Source organism: Hippoglossus stenolepis, chromosome 12 (genome assembly GCF_022539355.2).
Source record: "Hippoglossus stenolepis isolate QCI-W04-F060 chromosome 12, HSTE1.2, whole genome shotgun sequence".
Lineage (NCBI taxonomy): Eukaryota > Metazoa > Chordata > Actinopteri > Pleuronectiformes > Pleuronectidae > Hippoglossus > Hippoglossus stenolepis.
In genome coordinates this window covers 322,251-342,725 of record NC_061494.1, presented here as the reverse complement: position 1 = coordinate 342,725, position 20,475 = coordinate 322,251, and the positions used below count along the sequence as shown (strand labels likewise).

General features: G+C 39.2%; 1 protein-coding gene across 1 annotated transcript in view; it reads right to left on the bottom strand.

The window, feature by feature from the left end:
* Positions 1 to 917: 917 nt before the first annotated feature.
* slc2a15a (solute carrier family 2 member 15a) overlaps positions 918 to 20,475 on the bottom strand; it is a 32,868-nt gene continuing 13,310 nt past the window's right edge. The window contains exons 7-12 of the mRNA XM_047342463.1: positions 19,908 to 20,095; positions 17,515 to 17,625; positions 11,518 to 11,619; positions 11,007 to 11,082; positions 2,800 to 2,927; positions 918 to 2,285 (exon numbers count right to left, since the gene is read on the bottom strand). Coding sequence (XP_047198419.1) covers positions 2,031 to 2,285; positions 2,800 to 2,927; positions 11,007 to 11,082; positions 11,518 to 11,619; positions 17,515 to 17,625; positions 19,908 to 20,095 — 860 coding nt within the window. The 3' untranslated portion in view covers positions 918 to 2,030. The remainder of the gene's footprint in view (positions 2,286 to 2,799; positions 2,928 to 11,006; positions 11,083 to 11,517; positions 11,620 to 17,514; positions 17,626 to 19,907; positions 20,096 to 20,475) is intronic.

Here is a 20,475-nt window from a genome sequence, read left to right as displayed (position 1 = left end):
AAATCTGTGGAGTGTTCAAGTAAGTTGCTACGGAGCCCCCCTTGGGTCAGGTGGGAGGAAAAAAAGTAATCTTTTACAGTAAAGCACTGCAGATAGTTGGAGTGGCAAAAAATGATGAAAACACAACTATAAACACAACTATACTATAGAGTTATAGTCTCTCATTAGATATACATTATTTCTTCATGATGTCTCTGACAATGCTCATATCAAATTTCATGTCCCTTTACTGCACAATGACTGAGTAAATTAAAAGGAAAGTCTGCAAAACTGACACAACATATTCATAATGAAATGAATGAAATTTGATATGCGATTAAACAAATCACATATTTTTGTTTATAGCATATCAACCACGGCATCGGCCCTTATCACCAAAAGTGTATTCTACGTTTATGGCACTGCTTTATATTTTATATTTTTTTGTTATTAAATAACGAATACACAGTTTTACAATATGAATTCAGTTATGTAGTTATCTGCCAAAATTGTAAAAAGGCTGATGCACAAAAGTAATCAAACAATCTGGATGTACATTTTTAGGATGCTTTACTGAATAGTGCACAGTACTCTGATACAGTGTGTAACATGACAATCATTACTTTTACTACAATACATAAATGGTTACAATTTAGTTTTTAAAAGGTTAGTTTATGCCTTACATTCATACTGCACGCTCCCAGTTTCCTACAACTACAACCTTTGATCATCTTGATTAGAGTCACATGTGTCAAATGTTCATTTGTGAGTTGACATGCCAATATGTGGAATGTGTATGTAAGCATTCCAACAATTAAAGCTGGGAGATGTTGACTAACACTAACCTTAAAACTCCATCATGCCACACCCCCAGTAATGCTAACACCTCTTTGTAAATATATGTTGATGAAAAACAGTTCAAATACCTGAAAATAATGCAGTTTATTAAAAGTGGATTTTATTTATACATCTCTGACTGTCTTACTGTCACTACTATCTACATCAATCACAGTTTACAGACACATGGAAGCAGTAACTAAAGCAAAAATATTGCCAGTTAAAGATTTTCTATAGAGCTGTGTTCATCTCATGCACGTTTAGCTGATGGCATCCCCACTCTTAGGCTACATCCACACTACTACATTTTAGTTAAAAAATGCATCACTGTTGCCATGTTTTCACCTGATTGTCCACAATACTCAAGTTTTCAAGCACCTAAAATGGACAGGTTTGGAAACTCCAGGATTTGTTGTTGTATGGATAGGCAAAAACCGAGAGGTTTGGAAACAATGACAAAGTCAGCCACATTGGATTATAGTCATTCACCTACCAATGTTGAAGGCAAAGGTAAACACTTGCAGTTGCACCTCATCATTTGTCCAATATAGGAAAATCTGCGTCTTACTTCTCATGATTGTTGTGAAACAGATTATTTTACGATCAGGCCTATCCTTAATGATGCCTTTACTTTATTTGGTGAGTGCAATGTTAATAATTAAATTGTTTTCTAGAACAACAAAAATAACAGCCAAGTTGTATCGGACATTGTTTGGTTTTCTTTTGAAATGCCTTTCCCCACATGGACAACTCATTTCAATAGTTTATTAAAACATAATTCTAGTTTATTAAAACTTGGGCCATTATTCCTATCAACTATAATAACATGGTAATCATCAAAGTAACAACCAAAATCTGGAAACATGGTGACGTTGATATAATGCAGTTGCAAAAAAACATAAAGCAGCAATTTATCGAGATGAAAAGTAAACCAAGCTCTTAGTTTGGAGGAAAAAACAGTGCACATCTACAGAAAGTACAGGAAGTGGGCATGTAAACTGTGATGGCTTTTGTCTGGCTTACCTGTTTTTTTGTTTCCAATCTGTCTGATGCTCTGATTTTGTCTTGTACTGTTGAACTTTAGCTATTACCTTGGTGAGTAGTGTTACTACTACTGAGAGGAAGAGAAGCCTATAAAACCTTTGAAAACAAGAACCAAAATAAGATCAAATAACTGTTTTTTTGTATCAATTTATGTAGAACATAAAGCTCAGTTAAGGTACAGAAGAGGAGCTGTCTAACTCCAGCGATGCATGTTCCACAATGCCATATCCATTAATTTTCTTCAGCTTCAGCTGGTCCCCATGGATTAGGCCCTGGGTTTCTAAGACTGCCTCCCTCTTTGAAAACATTCGGCTGATCTCCATGAAGGTCTTGTTTTTGGTCTCTGGGATCATGATGTAGACATAGACAGCCACAAACACACAAACGGTGGCAAACACCAAGTAGCAGTAAGATCCAGCAGACATCTGATTGTTGGGTGTAGCAGAAAGATATATCATTGGGAGGATTGAGAGAATAGGATAAAAAAATTAGTGAGACAGTCTGAGACTAAAATAACATCTTATGAAAATGTTTGGTATTCACCTAATATTCTTAAAGACATAACTGTGTCTGTGTGTGTAATAACAGGTTTAAGATAGGCAAATAATAAACAGAATACATCCACTCTGCTTTCATATACATGCACTCATACTCAACACTTTTTTATTCAAAAAAATAACTCAAAGAAATATATAAAATTCCCAATACTCAAGTCTTTAAATATTCATTAATATTAAAGAGATTTTCAATGGCTCTTTGTCAAAAGTAGCATATCATTTTCTTGAGGGAGTTTTTAAAGATGGGAATTGGAATTAAAAAAACCAGGGGTAAAGCAGTCAGATTGTTCACATTTGTTTACATCTGTTAAATCATAAATGCTCAGGCTCAAAATAGCTGTATTAATAGGGCCTTGTATAAGTATGATGTACTACATTTCACCTGTAAGAAGGGGAACATGAAGCCCACAGTGAAGTTGGACAGCCAGTTGAGTGATCCTCCAACAATGTAGGCGGCTGGGCGGTGGGACTGTTTAAACAGCTCTGCTGTGACCAGGAAGGGAACGCCCGCTGTAAAAGGAAGAAAGCCAAACATATAAAAACATCTTACAAATCACTAAATTTTGTTGAAGGATTTTGTGCCTACTTCACTGGTAATGGAATTGTCAAAATGGTTAAAAATCTGTTCAGCAGAGACCAAAATATCCAGATTTTTAGTCCCCTGTATGGGTGAATCTTCAAAAAGGAGCAAATGCAACGTGATAGTGTCTTTTGTTACGTCCACATCTTTTAATCTAAACTACTCCAGTTGATAATGGTGTATTCTTCAAATCCCAAAATGAATTAATTCTGATGACACTACTAACATCACTAGAATTGGGTCATCATGAGGGCTATTGTGTTACAATGATCAGGCTGAGCAGTTTCACTGGCTGAGTAATTTAAAAACATGACAAGTTTTATTTTTCCAGATTATAGATCCATTTTATCCTATATATTAAAACCAGCAGTGTAATTTGTGCTTGTGAGGCATAACCCTTCCATTAGCACCCTTCAATTGTAAAAATATATGAGACAACTTGAAGCAAATTATGTTCAAACATCATAACATAGCATTATAGAGTTGCAGTAGTTAATAATATCTTCTAATACTGTGCATAAATCACAAAGTACAAAATGTGTTGTGTGTAAACTCACTGCAGTGAACACGACTGCAAATGAGGACTATGCAAATGTAAGGATAAGGAGGGAACGAGTGTATCCTAATGTATCTGATGTATGTGACACATGTAAATCTTCAAAAGACACTCTAGGCTACATCTTCTGGCTTTGTCCTAAGATTTTCCCATTATGTTTGTTTATTTTTAAATGGTATTCTAAAATTTATGATCTACAGATTAAACCTGACGCACTGGTTGCCCTGTTTGGCTGCTCTGTATCTTGCACTGCCACATACTGTACAGCAGACCCTTATGTTTGGTATGTTAGTTGCAATGGGAATAATACTCACTGAATGGAAATCTACCAGTTCTCCTTGTTTCTCCAGATGGTTACTGGAACTAGTTTCAGAGATACATCTTGAGAGCTTTCAGAGCAACACGCAAGGTTTTCATGAAAAAGTTAAGAGCACGTGGGGCACAATTAATAGGCTCCTTAACGTTCCCGAATGACACCCCGAATTTTGTGTGATTTTGTGGGCTATTCCTCGCCATATGCTTTATTTTCACTGAATGATTGATTAGTATAGGCTGTAATGCTGTTTAGTTTAAGCTTATTAATGCCCGCAGTTTTGGATGTAATTATCAAATATCACACTCACTACATTAACTACAGCACCAACACATTGTTGCTCATTGTTGAATTTTCTTTCATTGTCACTCCTGTGGATACCAAACATGTGTCTTATCCTCACCTCCAAACACCTCAATTTTGTTTCAGAAAAGTTCTTTTCTTAGTGTTTATTTCAATTCAATTTTATTTTATTTGTACAGCACCAAAGCATAATATACAATATCTCAAGGCACTTTAAAGAGAAGGTCAAGACCTTAAAAATTATAGAGAATCCCAACAGTTCCCACAATGAGCAAGCCATTGTGGGAACTGGAGAGAAAAAACTCCCTCATTGACTGAAAGAAAACTATAGCACAGTGTTCCTCAAACTTTTTCAGACCAAGGACCACTTAGCCAATAAAAAGGTATTCACAGACCACCAGACTCCCTGAATATCCACAAAAAAAACAGGCCTATGTTAACAGTATATTACAAATGACAGCCTTATTAAATGACAGTTAGGCTACTCACTCATCATTGTCACTGTTGCCATCTTAATGGGAAGAATGGTGCTGCTTTTTCTGAGACATCAGTGCTGCAATATCTGGCTCCAAACTAGAGAGTTTTAGTCTCATATTAATCCGGCTGCGTTGCTTTGTTTTCAGAACAATAAGTGTAGAAAATCCAACTTCATAGTTGTAGGTGGTTGGAAATGCCATTAGTAGTTTCAGAGCAGAGTCAGCCAGCTCAGGGTGCTCAGGTTGGATGTGGGCTCAAAAGTCTGTCAGACTTTTCTCTCTGAAAGTCGTCTTAAGAGTCCCATCTGATGCGATGTCCACAAGGCTGTCAACCTGTCTTGGTGGAAGCTTGAAACTGACATGTTCAATGTGTGTTTTGTCCCCAATTGGATTTCTGATCCACTCAAAGTATGCATCTAATTCTGGGAAATACGTCCCAGTTGCGAGTGAAGGCCCTCGAAGTGCACCTTGAATTGCCATCCAGCTCTTCTTCAGCAGCAAGGAGAAAATCTGCGAGCGTCCGGGAACATCACAATTCCATCTTGAGGCGTGTCGCGTTAATTTTGTCCTAGACATTGAAGACGGTAACAGCTTTTCCTTGCAGTGCTAAATTCAAAGTGTTAAGAATGCTGAAAACATCTGCTAGGTATGCCAATCTTTCCAGCCACTGGAATAATGCATTCTGTCATAAATGTCATTAATATGATGCAGAAATAACTTCACCTCATCGCGCAGTTCAAATAGACGTTAGGGAACTTTCCCACGGGACAGCCAGCGAACTTCAGTATGAAAAAGAAGTTGTGTGTTCACTGCACATTTCTTCACACAGAGCTTTAAAAAGACGTGTGTTCAGTGCTTGACTTTTTATTGTATACACTATTTTTACAGACTCGTCCAGTACTGTTTTGAGGGACTTTAGCATTTTTTTTCACAACCAGTTGAATGCAATAGTGTGTTGCAGTGGCAGATGGTGCGACTGCAACCGTTGGTCCCCTCAATTTTCCTGTCATCGCAGTTGCACCGTCTGTGCAAATGCCAACACATTTTGTCCAGTCGAAGTTGTTCTTCACATTGAAATCATTGAGTGAGTTAAAAATTGCTTCTCCCATGGTGTTGGTCGGCAGGGAACAACAAAAAAGAAATTTGTCATGCACTCCGCCATCATAAATGTACCTTACAAAACACAGCAGATTTGCCTCATTCCCGATGTCAATGGACTCATCAAACTGTAATGAAAAAATGCAGTTGGTTTCCCCATGTACTCCTTGTGTTAGGTTTGACAGTAAGTTTAGCAGGTTTCATAGCCTCGTTAGCCAACGATTCATAGCACAAAACACAATTGGCCTCATTTACTAACAGCACAAATCTGTGCTTAAACTGTGCGTACGGACGTTTGACGCACAAATCTGGGATTCATCAATATGTTCGTACCTAAATTAGTTCGTACTCTGCGAACAAATTTAAACTTTCTCAGACCATGCGTACACACAAATGATGAAGGCCCAGCTGTCCTAGAAAATGTAAATACACACCCTTTTGACTAAACTCCATTTATTTAAATAAAAAGAGTAGATAGACAGAAATAATTTAATTTACTAATGCATTAACCAAATGTATTAAATAACTATGAAATTGACGCTTTTTCATCCTCATCATCTCTATAAAAACCTATTGAATTCATATTAATGTTTCTGGATAAACAGGGCTTCGCTTCTTCTGCAACAATGAAGTTAAAACACAGCGTTAAGTCGTAATCTGTGTGTGTGTGTGTGTGTGTGTGTGTGTGTGTGTGTGTGTGTGTGTGTGTGTGTGTGTGTGTGTGTGTGTGTGTGTGTGTGTGTGTGTGTGTGTGTGTGTGTTCATCTCTGTCCCTCTTCAGACGAACTGATAATCACATGTATTCAGTTATTAATCTGTGAAGTCGGATCATGACTCCAGATCTCTCAGGTCACTTTAACCCTGAAGTCCTGAATCAGGCGCTGGTTATAATTATTCAGCGGAGTCCATGTCCACATCGCGATGCATCTAAGACAGAGGTCTTCAATAGGGGGTCCGCGACCCCTAGGGGGTCCGCGGAGGCACTGCAGGGTGGTCGCGGAATTTTTGGTTCATCCAACAATTTTTTATATTTTTTTTATTTTTTATTTTTTTCCCAGAAATTTAAATGTCTTTAAATACACATTAACATGAATCTAAGATATTGTAGCGAACAGATAAATGGACCTCTTCTGAGAATGCTGGCAGTTATTCAGAGACTATTGTCAGCAAATATTTCTTTCTCTGTCATCCACCCCCATGCATTAAGGCCCTTCATGTACCATAAAAAATAGTTTAGTCGTACAATACACCTGGTAGACCGTAATCGTCTCTTGTGCATACAATAGAAATTGTTTTCAAATTGTATTTGGTTAATTTCTGTCTGAATACATATACGTCCTGGTGTGGAGCACTGGCCAAGTGAGAGTGGATGTACATTTTTGTACTTTTGGCTACCACGGGACCTGAGGCTGCTCTTTAATTTGTTTTTGCAGATTTTCCTCAGGACGCAGCTCTCTGCGCCCCAGACACTCCCACTTTTATTTACAGCGAATCGGTATTGATTTATGTTTTTTTTTATTCAGTTGTGATTTTAGACCCGCAACACTGTCTCAGGTACGTCCACCAGCACTGAGTAACTCCCGCTGCGAACTGATCGGCAAAGATATGGCAACTTTAAGTGGAAGTGTGGCAAATCTGGGGATTTCTTTACAAGAACACCCTTTCACAAGAAAAAGAGGATGAAGGAGTTTGGTCCAGACCGACCCGTCGTACAGATTCAGCAGCCGGCAAGTGAGGACGAGCTTACACCCGGGGCATCTCTTGCACTTTTTATGAGAAACAGGGTTGGCTAACCGGATGTGATGTAAGTAATGCATTTTATTGCTCTCCCTGTTTGCTGTTTGTGTTGGGACAGGGGTACTGTGGACAATGAAGGGGGTGCAATACCTAAGTGGACTTGTCTCTATACTTCTTGTTAGTCCATTTATCATCCATTGATCCCAACATTTTATAACAGTGATTGGAACATTTTATTCGGATTAAAGTAACAGCACTAGGCTGTACTTATCAGATAGATTTCAGTGTGATTATGTTAATGTTGACTCTTCCATGCACAAAGAAGAAGGGAATATTAAGAGAAAGTGCCACATAAATTGTCATTGCTAGACAGATGACACGCAGCTGTATATATTTGATAAAGCTTATGATAAAGCTTACAGCTGCCTTATATTTGCCTTGTGTAATGCCTCCCATCATGCACTGAGCCCTTCTCTCTCCCTCTCTCTGTCTCTCTGCCCCCCGCCTCCATTTATATATAGGATCCAGAAAAAAACCATTTTGGATTAAGTGGTCATTTTTGGTGATTCACACATCGTACTTTAAAGAACTCCTCCTAGAGGATTAATCAGATCGAGTTCAAATTTGGTCAGTGCGATCTTAAAACCTTGATGATAAAAAGTTGTGCTAGTTTTGTGTGTCCGAGACATTGAATTTCAATGTTTCGCCGAGAAAAATGAAGTTGTTGTAACTTAAGTGTACAATATCCAATCTGTACCAAACTTCACATGCTAGATGAGAGTCCCGACATGAACCCATCTACATGCCAATATTCAGTCATAGTCATAGCACCCCCTACTGGTAACAGGAAATTACATGTTTTATACTGTGATGTACTCCTAGCAGGTTGATCAGATCCAGCTGAAATTTTGTCAGGAGGCCCTTTAGACGTGGTCGATGATTATGTTATGAATCTTGTGTGTCTCTGTTGAAAGCTGTTGCCATGCCAACTGCCTAATTTTGATGTTTAGTTTTTACAATTTATCACATTTTTGGGGGGCTAAACATGCTCGAAAAGTCACGAAACTCATCACACAAGTTAAATGTGACAGTTACTTCTAATATCGGTCTTGCATATGGTCGAGTCAAAATGGCTCGATAGCACCCCTTACAATTTTTTTAATAATTCCTGCAGGATTTACTGTTAGCAAGTGGGTGGGATGACGCTTCTAAAATGCGACAGATGCACAAATGAAAAAAACAAAAAAACAGCAACCATAAGGTCGGCCGCTCGATCCAAGACTTCGCCATCTGTATGCCGAAGTGTCCTTGGGCAAGGTACTGAACCCCGAATGGGCCATCATAGAAAAAAGTGCTGCCCATGATGCATCGTATGAATGGGTGAATGGTAAACTGTACTGTAAAGTGCAGATGTGTAGATGTGATACTGGATTAAATGCATACCACAGTCACAGAATACGGTGAGTATATCAAGGCCCAATCCCATTTCACCCCTTGGCCCTATCCCTCCCTACCCCTTGTTTTCGAGGGTTATCTTGCCCCTTGAAACGGAGTCACAAGGGGTAGTGGCTGAAATCTTCCCCTACGAATTGGGACAGCCCTTCAAGAAGCCGTTACATCATCAGTAGTCGATGCGAAAATACTGGTTTATCAGGCAAAAAAAAATCGCTAGCCAGCTAACGCTAGTATGCTAACGCTAGTACGCTCGCAAACTTTTTTTTTAAGGTTGTTGTGAAAAAAGTTAACATAATACATTGAAATGATATTAAACTAAGATATCACAGTCATTATTGTAATTTTAAATCCTTATTAATGGACAAAATACTATATATGTGGGTCTCTCTCCTAACTTGCCAGTGATTCGCAAGGAATCGTGGGTACCCCTCCGTTTGAAGTGAGGGTCTGAAAAATCTCCATTTGGAGGGGTATACAGCCCTACCCCTCCGTCCCAACAGGTATTGGGACAGCCTAACCCTACATGTGAACACGCAAAATGAAGGGGTAGGGCCAAGGGGTGAAATGGGATTGGGCCTATATCAAGCCTTAGACGATAACAACGCTAAGCTAATGGCAAAGAGTTATTTTTATTGTCATTGTTTTTTTAATGTATTTTTTGGGGCTTTTTTATGACCTTCAATGGATAGGACAGAGTAAGCTTGTGAAAGGGGGATAGAGAGAGAGTGGGGGAGGACATGCATACATGGCTGCGGGTCGGAATCGAACCCGGGCCTCTTCGGGTTGAGGCCCTGCCTCGTTGTTATCAGGCAAAAAGAGTGTATGCCTACCAATTTCACACTCTGTTAAGGCAGCTGGTATGATAATTGATTATTGATTAATTGATACTTTAAGTAATTTTTAAACAAACAAGCGTGTGTTTGATGTCTAAACATCAGTGGGTCTAGATTCTCAAATGTTTATTAGGGATGAGCGAGTACACCATTATCTGTATCTGAATCTGTACTTGTTCAACCAACTATATTATCCATATACGTACTCGGAAGGGGACGGGACTTAAACCCGAAGTGGGTGGGACTTAAACCGGAAGGTGGTGTATTTATTGTTTATTTGAAAATTATTTACAGAACAGCTTTAAATTGAGCTTCAGATCAATGTTTTTGATCACAAGAGTAAGAGAACTATTCAGGACAAGTTTTTTATAAACTTCAGTGAATAAAGTTCAGCGAATCAATGAACACAACACATGCAGTATTTAGAAGTATTAGGTAAAATGCCGGTTTTCATAAACATACTCAACTCTACGACTTTTCATACTCAACTTTTTAAAAATTACAATTAAATAGTGTGATGTTACTGATCACAGGGCTTTTTTACTACCTGTCGTAATTTTGTTTCGGGGGGTTGCTGTATTGTTTTACTTTCTACACAAAGTAAAACACAATGTTAATGATGTGGTGTGGGTGTGTGTGTGTAAGTGAGAGAGACAAGTGCGTCTGACTGGGCATGGCGCACTCTGACTCGGCCTGTGGAGCTCGTGCACGCCGCCCGGCTCTCTGTCCTGCGTGGCTTTGCGCCCTCGGCGTGTGGAGCCCGTGCAGAGTGGCTGTTTGAACGACAAGATTGTGTTGTGTGGCGCTGCTGGCTTTTGGTTACACTAAGACAATAGAAGATGGTGACTTGCGCTATAGACACAGATAAATGGACTAAATAATTGCTTGAGAAAATTGTTGTAAAATAAACAACAGATAATCTCAAGTACAGGTTATTTGGAGTCATAGGTAGTTGTTTTAGTAAAAAGTATTTGGCAGGTTTCTGTTCTCATAATGTGTTGAACCTCTATTCTCGCTGAATAGACGATAACAACATGCACACCTCCACTTTCACTGTCTCTCTGTGGAACTTTAAAACATTGAATACAAAGGTTAGTTTAATGCTGTCTTTTCTACAGTGTGGAAGGGTATATTGTGCATGACAATACCATCAAACCTGTCTGAATGCTGTAGAGAACTGGGTATTTGTACATTATCACAAGGGAGTGAGAGAGTCTGTTTTTTGTAGTGCAACTTGCCTGGACCGATACAGAAGCCAGCGATGATGCCGACCACACAGCAGACACTGACGTAGCGCATGATTGATAAATGAGCCTGCAGGGGAAAAATATAGCCCAAGCCGAAGAAGTCAGTTTGATAACAGTGAGCTACTTCCAAACAATGCTTCACACATCAGCCCACTGCTCTATAGCACTGCATGTAAATCACTTTTCTACACGGCAAAGCAGGAATACGGCGTGTTTGCACTCTGCAAAGTGTGTGTTCAGCTCTAAACAACTATATGCCATTTTGATGTATTTTAAAGCTCACACAATAGCCCCAATAGCCGACTGAGCACTTCCTGTCCTTTTTTGCCTGTACCCCACATCTCCCTGTTTTGGTTACACACACACACACACACACACACACACACACACACACACACACACACACACACACACACACACACACACACACACACACACACACACACACACACACACACACACACACACACACACACAAAAACACACAAAAACACACACACACCTGTAAAATGAGTGCCAATGTGATTCCAGCACTGCAGATGCCCATCATGGCAAAGCCCCCAATCATGAGAGGCCTCCTGCCCAACTTCTCTATGCTGAAACACTGCAAGAAGAGGGACAGAGCTTGGGTCAGATGTTAAATGAATACACACTATAGATGCATCAACATCTGTGTTGGACACGGAGGTGGAGTCAGAATGCGGTTAACATGGTTTAGTGTCCCTAAGATTCCTACTCTGTTTACTTCTATGGATAATGCCCTCCCTGGTTTGGATTCCACTATTGACTTAGTTAATTTTATTTTATTTTTTTTTTAATTAAATTTGGTTTTACATACCTAAATGAAAAGGGACATTTGGCAAGTGAATGACAAAATAGGTGAATGGATAACTGTGTACCCCCTTGTAAATGGGAGAAAGAAAAAGAAAAAGAAATGAAATACTGTATATAAACAAACCAATAAGTAAGCTAACAAGCAGGGAAAACAAATAAACAAATAAATAAATGATTTGCTTGCAAAATACATGTGTGCAACATTTAGCGTTATACAGGGTTTTATTCTGTCAGTCAGACAGAAGAGGGTTTTGGGGAAATATTTTTACATTTTCATTGTTTATGCCAGCATGAGATCAAGAGTGTGATTGAAACAGTGAGTTGGTTTATTGTAAAAAAAAAAATATTGAATCTATTAATGAATTAAATGCTGAACTAAGACCATCTCTATGAATCTATGAATTTTGAAAAATAACTACCTCAGATAAAAATTCAGAGTAAGGGGCAGGTGGACGATTATAACCAGATAAACAGGTTTATGTGAGTTATAACTATAGGTCGATGGTTGATAGATAAGTCAGATACCAAAGGGGGGTAGCTTCATCCCACATATTCATCTTTTTGAAGCCAGGTTTCAGTTAGACAGTTAATTAATCTGATGATCAGATTATTAATGACTGGGGATTTTGGATTGAGTGACCTGATAACTACATTTTATCCTTCTATTTTTGTTACCAATATAGTGGTTGTTTTAACTTTTATTAGGTTTGAATGGATTACTCCTCCCCGATTTATAAAAAAAAAATGTAGGTGGTCAGGGGACAAATATAGTTTCTATAGGATATTGTGGGGGTCACTGCTCTAATAGAAGTGCAGAGAAGCGTGTAAAACTGCAACTCTGTCTCCTGGTCTCAACTCTGGACCGTCATGGTGTTGACTATGTAATGTCGCCCTCTCTGTCCCCGGTGTCGCTAACTTCACGGTTCATCAGCGGGTGTGTTGCAGAGTGGGGAAAATTTATTGGTAACGTGAACAGGTTGGTGGTGAACTGAGAACTTCAGTTTAGGACTACGCTTCTTATTTCGGACAGTCACCCTGGCTCCCCGGCTGCTCTGAAGCTGCTGGGGGGGCTGCAGAAGCTACAGCTGCTTGGCTTGCATCAGCTACCAGGGACCGACTAACTATATAAGCTAATGATTTACTTTCCATGGTAAATAGTGAAACAGTGAATTAGCGAACAAGTCGCTGAGAGAGGGAGAGATATGATTGTGAAAAACCGTACGAGGGTAAATGTGACTCCAAAATATCCTCAGTGGATCAGATAATAGCAGAATTAGGAGAGATGAAGAAGAGCAGCGATTGATACAAACACCAGCGAAAACCAGAAGTGACACAATGCGCTCACCACAGCACGTCAGCACCCTGACCACAGGAAACAGTGAAAAACTGTTTCAAGAGCACAAGGTGAGAAAAAAGAAGAATTTAAAAGGAAATTAAAAGTTATGATAATAACAAACTGAAGCAAAACGATAGGGTTAGAGCCCGAAGGTATCGATTATTAATGAACCGATATACTGTAAATGAATAATTGATGAATAATAAAAACTATCTGGCCATGTATGATCTTTCCTATTTTTTCCTTTTATTTTAAGCATATTCAGTTTACACTTGTATGAAATATGCTATTTAAATAAACATGACATGGTAAATGTTGAGAGACCGAGTCAAGACGGAGCTTCTCAAAAAATACACATAGCGCCAACTCATGCACAGTCAAAGGCGCATGGTGTAGGGTCCGTACAGTTTATTATTTGGTATTCTGCAGAACATATAGGTGGTAATGTCACTGCACCATCTCAGGTGTGAATTATTTGTTATAATTATTTGTTATAATTGACCTATTGTTTTTATAGAGATGATTATTAATAATAATATTGATAATATTATTATAATTAGTGGAGGAGATATCAGGAGACCGGCTGTTACACGAGGGAGCTGGACAGGGCTGTAGAAGAGCATCAACCGAGCAGCAGGGCCGGTATCTGCTCCTTTGTGTAAGGAGAAACAGGAGGAGCACTGCCAGAGCCCTACAAAGTCCTCCAGCAGGCTATTGGTGTGCATGTTTCTGACCAAACTTTCAGGAAGACTCCATGAGGGTGGCATGAGTGCCCGAAATCCTCTAGTAGGACCTGTGCTCACAGTCCAGCACTTTGCAGCTAGTTTGGCATTTACCAGAGAACACCAGAATTGGTAGGTTGACACTGGTGGCCCGTTCTCTTCACAGATGAGAGCCCGTTCACATGAGCACATGTGACAGACGTGAAAGAGTCTGGAGCTGCCTAGGTAAACGTTATGTTGCCTGTAACATCATCAAGCATTTGGCGGTGGGTCAGTGATGGTCAGGGGAGGCATATCCTTGGATAGTGGGCCAAGTTGGATCAGCCTGTGATTTCAATCTTTTACTTAAATTTTTGGTGTGGTTTTGAATCCTAACCTCAATTTGTAACTTTAATAATTCTTTCATCAAGATCTGATGTGTGATTTAAGTCTTCCATAAAAATTTTAGCAGTGCATATGACCATGGTAACCTTGGTTCTCTGAGTGAAGACAATCTCTAACACTGAGATATGCCAAAATTACAGGCAATAATACCCCTGCTGTCAAGGTGTGTAGATGGTTCTTTAAGACACACTGACTTGCCTGGGCAGCATTTATCTATAAAATACCTGTATTGGCCTGGGATCAGTTGATGGTTCGATCGACACACGTCTCCAAGCTGCCTAACACTTGGAGAGGTCGCTTCACTCGTGCATTCACAAACTGTCGGGTCTCCGCTATGTTCATTTTGCAGTGGTGGCCCGCTAATCTGTGCTCACTTTACACGTTTACAATAAACACCAAGACTAATCTGAAGTGATTAGGAAATGTACAGGAAGTGAAATGTAAATACATTTTGTGCGCAATCAGTTCACCTGCTACACACAACATGAGATGTGGCACAGCCAGGATATCAAGGTTAAAGTGACCAGAATGATCCAGATTCATGATCCGACACCATCGATTTATAACAAATAAATGTGATTGTTTAGGTTTGGTTTGAGGAGTAACCGTGACGGGTCCACACACACACTCCTGCAGACAGGAGAGAAGTTCCTCCCGCAGATTATGACGGAACCCTGTGTTTTAACTTCATTGTTGCAGAAGAAGTGATGCCCCGTTTATCCATGAATGAATTCAGCAGGTTTTTATAAAGTTCTACATGTGAGTGATTATACAGTTGAGCAGAGTCACTTAGTTCTACGAATTGTAAGCCTCTAGGAAACCCTAAAGAACCTGGTGATTGCCACACCAAGTGGTAAATATATACCCCCCAGTGGAATGAGTTGCCCACCCTGGGGGATGGTGCTTGGGCTTCTTGCAAAGACCTCACAACAGGTTCTTGTAAGCCTAAAGCCAGCACCCATTCCCTTCAGAAACCAGGCCACCAGTGTGAACCCCGCCAGGATGGGGTGGTACAGGGTCCCATTGCTTGGGACAGGAGGTCTCTCCAGAGAGGGAGTTTCCATGGTGTTCTATCCAAGAGAGGAGCCACCAAGATCAGCTTCACCTCTTCCACCTAAACTCTTTAGAGAAGAGACTGCAGAGGAGTGGAAGGAGGAAATGCATAGAGCAGTCATTCCCAAAGTGTGGGCTGCTGCCCCCTATTGGGCTGTGAAGCCACTACAGGTAGGCAATGAGAGGTCATCAAAAACTACATAAATACATTTTTTTTTCCTTTTTTTGTTTTTAGATTTGTAAGATTTGATAGATTTGTCAGCATTAATTTACCACAAAATATTTATGTAAGGTGATTTAAAAAAGTTAATCACAGATAATGAAACTAAGCCATGAGATATAAATTCCACGTTATTTTATCTGACATAGGTGAGGGAACATTTCATTATGTGCTGGGTCAGGCAAGATGGAGCTGTGGCTTTTAGGGGGAAATAGGCAAGCTGTTTATGATGAAGGGGAATAAGAAAATCAAACAAAATCAGTCAAAACAAAAAAGAGGACTCGCAGAAAGTACTTAAGTCAGTACCTGTTGCTGGGATTTACAAGTGCCTGCTCAGAGTACAGCCCCAAGCCTGTGTGTATGCTATACTCTGAGATGCTAGCTAACGAGGCTTAAAACCAAGCTGTGCCGCCATTTAGAAACTAAACAAGGACAATATTTATCCAAGCCTCAAGAATTTTTTTAAATAAGCCGAGAAAGTATCTGAGCTGAAGGAAATCAATCGAATCCACGTGTGTCACTGGGAGAGAAAATGCCAAGGTAATGGGGGCCTCATAGACAGTAGCGAAGTTAAATATGAATATTGGTTAGATATGAATATGATGGAGAAATACAAGAACATTTTCTGTTTTGCTAACCTTTGCCCTCACAGACTACAGTAGAGACTATTTTTGAGGCATTCATGGTTTCCCATGATATAGACTGGACACATTTTTTGTGTAAGTGCTCTGTTATACAAACAGCAAGGATATAGGTTTAACAATCCACTATTTGCACTTAATGTATTACATCTGTTGCTTTGCAAATTGTTTTGCTCAAATGTGGATGGATTATTACAGAAAAGTTGTGGACTTTGAGACTAAGCGCTTTGTTTTGTCCCGTTATTGGATTTGCACTGCATATGCCCATGTTCACATACAATTATTCTGGCTATGAAATAAATAATATGTATGGAAATACGAATGTACAGCATTCTTATGTTTGGGAATGGCTGGCTTAGACTATACAACCACTTGTGCTTCTGTTGATAGTGCTACTGACTGTGAAGACTTTCTTTAAGTTAAGGAGACTTAAAATTGAAATTAATCCTACATTTTTGGATGACGATTACAAGTCCTAGGATGGTTTGATTCCATTTGTCCCTGTTACCATGGAATGTGTAGGGACCCATTTGCTTTACATAATGAATAGCTTGTTTGTCATAGCAGTCATAACAAGAAACCTGGCCTCAATCATTACATCCATGATAATTATCATGTAATTTCTAGGATTGTTTATCATCAAAATGCTTAAAGAAGATGTTTAGAAGCGGTTTCTTGCAACTGTGTAAAACAACAGGATATATTTATTTTTGCCAAAAAGTACTGAAACAGCCCTCAGCAAAGTCACAAATGACCATTTAACACAAATGATTGTATGCACTACATTCTTGTGCAGCTTGATGAAAGTGCAGCCTTTGACACTATTTTACATACATTTTACTTACCTTTTCCATAAAGCTTTTTTTTTATTTACCCGAGCTGTTTGTATTTTAATCATGTTATTTGTTGTCTTACTTATAAAGCTCTTTGTAACTGTGTTTTTTAAAGTGCTATATAGATAAAGTTTTTTTCATTAAAATAAAAACAGCTAGCCTTTACAAGGTTTAGAAATACACACCACAACATCTCACTGATCAATATGTTGCATTTCATTCATTTAACAAACAGAGGCACAAATGTATAGTGACACATATATCGATATTATAACGCCGGACAGAGAAATACAAGCAGTTTGCCTCTGCATCCAGTCTTTATGCTAAGCTAGACTAACTCCACCTCTGTATCACACAGTAAAGAAAATCTTATTGTAACTCAAATCAATCAGTTATAAAAAAAGAGCTTCCAGAGACAACACCAACTGAAAGATAATACCAGCTACAGTATAACTGTATTTAAATTTGTAATTTACCCCAATGAGTCCAGCGATGATCTCTATAATTCCTGTTCCTGCTGTGGTGTACGGGATCTCTGGAGCTGGGATACCTGCATTTTCAAAGATGTCATTGGTGTAGAACCAGATCTATGGTGGAAAAAAGAGCACTTAAAGATAAATGAGGTGAAATTATTTTTTTCAGAGAGTTAGCTGGTTGGTTGATTGTCCTGGATATGGGAAAATCAGTTTCACATCACAGCATATTTCGCATTCACCCCCACAAACCACGTCCCATGAAACAATAGTTTAGACTCTAGTTCTTCCACTGCCATATTACAATGTCATGTCTGAATACGAGTACCTCACTCTATTGTGCCCTACCTAGTATTAACACCCATCTCAGGTGATCTGATTACAAGTAGACAGGGCTGAGTACAGGTAAGACTAACCCCAAGATGCATTTATTACAATTTTGAGATCTGATCACTCAGGCCACATCCGGAGATATTTTTTACCGTCTTCAATACTCATACATTGAATTATTTCTGGTCACCACTACAATATTAACACTGACTGACACGTTGATTAATTTATTTATTTCAAATTTGTAAAATCATGTTCCAACGTGAAGCTACAGTATGTGCCTCGAGTTGCTCAGCTCCTCCTAGCTCAGCTATCTCACTCTCCCCCTCACACCAACACTAAGATACAAACTCTTTGTCAATGAGCACATCTCTGAAGTCACATTGGCTAAAAACAACATCTTTGAAAACAGAAATGACTGAGGGAAGTAGAAACGCATTCTAATTCCACCTGTGAACAGGACTGTGAACAGTTGTAACTACCAGGTCTAGACAGGGCCACAGTCAACTCAGTGGTATGGTGCAGTCCACAGTAAAATGCTTCCTGCCTAGATCATCACTGGCCTGCCAAATTAACTTTTAGCATTATCTTTTCACAGTACTCCTCGTATAAAACAAAAAAGAATACATAATCCTTTTAATTGGGCGTATAGAGGGTGTGACAATCATAACCGATCACAATCACTACCCTTATCACAAAGGACTCTCCTTGTCATGTTGCACCTACAGTGCAATTTCATAATGTAAAGATACTGTTCTACTTTTCACACAGATGGTCTCACGACATGAGCTAACATGGAATTGTAACATGAAATCATTTGGAGGTTTTATAGTTTTGTATCAAATAAACTATTTGTACTACTTGTATCTACATATTTTTTTCCCACATATCTGCATCAGTGTAGTTATAAAATATCTGATGTGCGAAACTATACAAAAAAACGGCCCCCTAACCAGGGGGAGTCGGCTTGTGTGAATGGCTGCTCAAACCCTTCTGACATTTACAGCTGCACCAAGCATAAATAATTCCAAACAGTGCTTGGTAGCTTTACAAAGTTTCTGTTAAGTTGGATGTTTGTAGTGAGTCATTTCCTCTCCCATGAGTTTTTTTCTGCCACGTTTTTCAGACTGTTCAGTTAGAGACCAAATTGTTTGGCTTTTTGACAGATAATCGACCAGTTTTTTGTGCAACAAAGATGTTTTTTTCTTGTCATAGCCTCCTGCAATATAAACACTTAAAGAGCTGAACAACCATAAAAGACTCAATAGACTGACTTGAAAATGCTTTCTTGCCTAGCAATATTAAAGCTACAAACATCCATGATACAACATGTAATCATTTTGATATTTTCCAACTTAGCTTCCAGTATTTATCCTTTCAATATAAATATTCTCAGCATAGTTTTTTCTATTCATTCCACATAGATGATGCCCTAAGGCAAGAGACAAACATCCATGTTAACTGTTCATACCATTCATACATCCTGCATCTCACTGTCTCACTGTTACAGTGCATCTAACGTTTCAGCATTATTTTCACCATGTCACTGTGGAGGTGAGGTGGCTGGGAGAGCACCTTCACCTGTACCAGAGGATCAATCAGCGCAGGTGAGAGCTGTAAGCTGATTGGTCCTCAGGTTTAAAAGGCTGAGCTGCCTCAGGAGACAGACTCAGAGACATGGAGACAGTCACGGGATGAGAGAAAGAAACTAAGCTGTAAAGCTATATGCCAGCAGAAAGTGCTTGATTTATACTTTTGAAATACTTGAAATACTTTTCACTTTCTCGCTCTTTCTGGGGATGCATACAGTATAAATCATGTGAATACTTTCTGGTTACAAGTCTTCACTCTTCGAATCACTTATCAAAGATAGAGGATTATTATTGCTGAACATTTTCAAAGGTCAAACAATTTTTTTTTTTTAGATGCAGGTTATGTTACAGCATGGACCATAGGGTAGAGTATGCTGCTACACTGTACCTATGGGGTACCTATGGTGTTGATTAAATGCATAAGTATGAATTGATCTGAGTCTTACAATGATAGGGAAAAGTTTAAGTCCTTACAGCATCAATGCCAGACAACTGCATGCCGATGTTGATGACCACCACACTGAGCACTTGCCAACGGACTGTGTCATCTAGCAACAGTTTCCATACTGACAGTGTCTCCACTGATGAGAGGGACTGCTGCTCCTCCTGCATCTCTTCAAACTCAGCCTGGATGTTACACTTGGCTCTGTACCAGTTCAGAGCTGAGAGACAAGGGATAGAGAGCAAAATGGTTATACCACAATAGAACATCTATCATAAGTCATTGGAGCTTTACCAGCTCAGGACACATCTGTAACTTAACAATAGGAAAGTCAGAGCAGATCTGGCTGATCGCCTGAGGATGGTGATGTTGGACAGTCAGACAGTCATCAGCACCTTTAATGTGTGCGCCACAAGGGTTAATTCTTGGTCTAATCTTATTATCTGTACATGCTTCACCTCTGCCACATCACTGGTGGCTTTGATTACTCTGATCATGTCTATGATGACACGCTCTTTTATTAATGTGAAGCTACATACAACACAAAGCTGTCACAGACGAAAACTTGTAACAAAATGTATTACAACTGATAACAGAAAT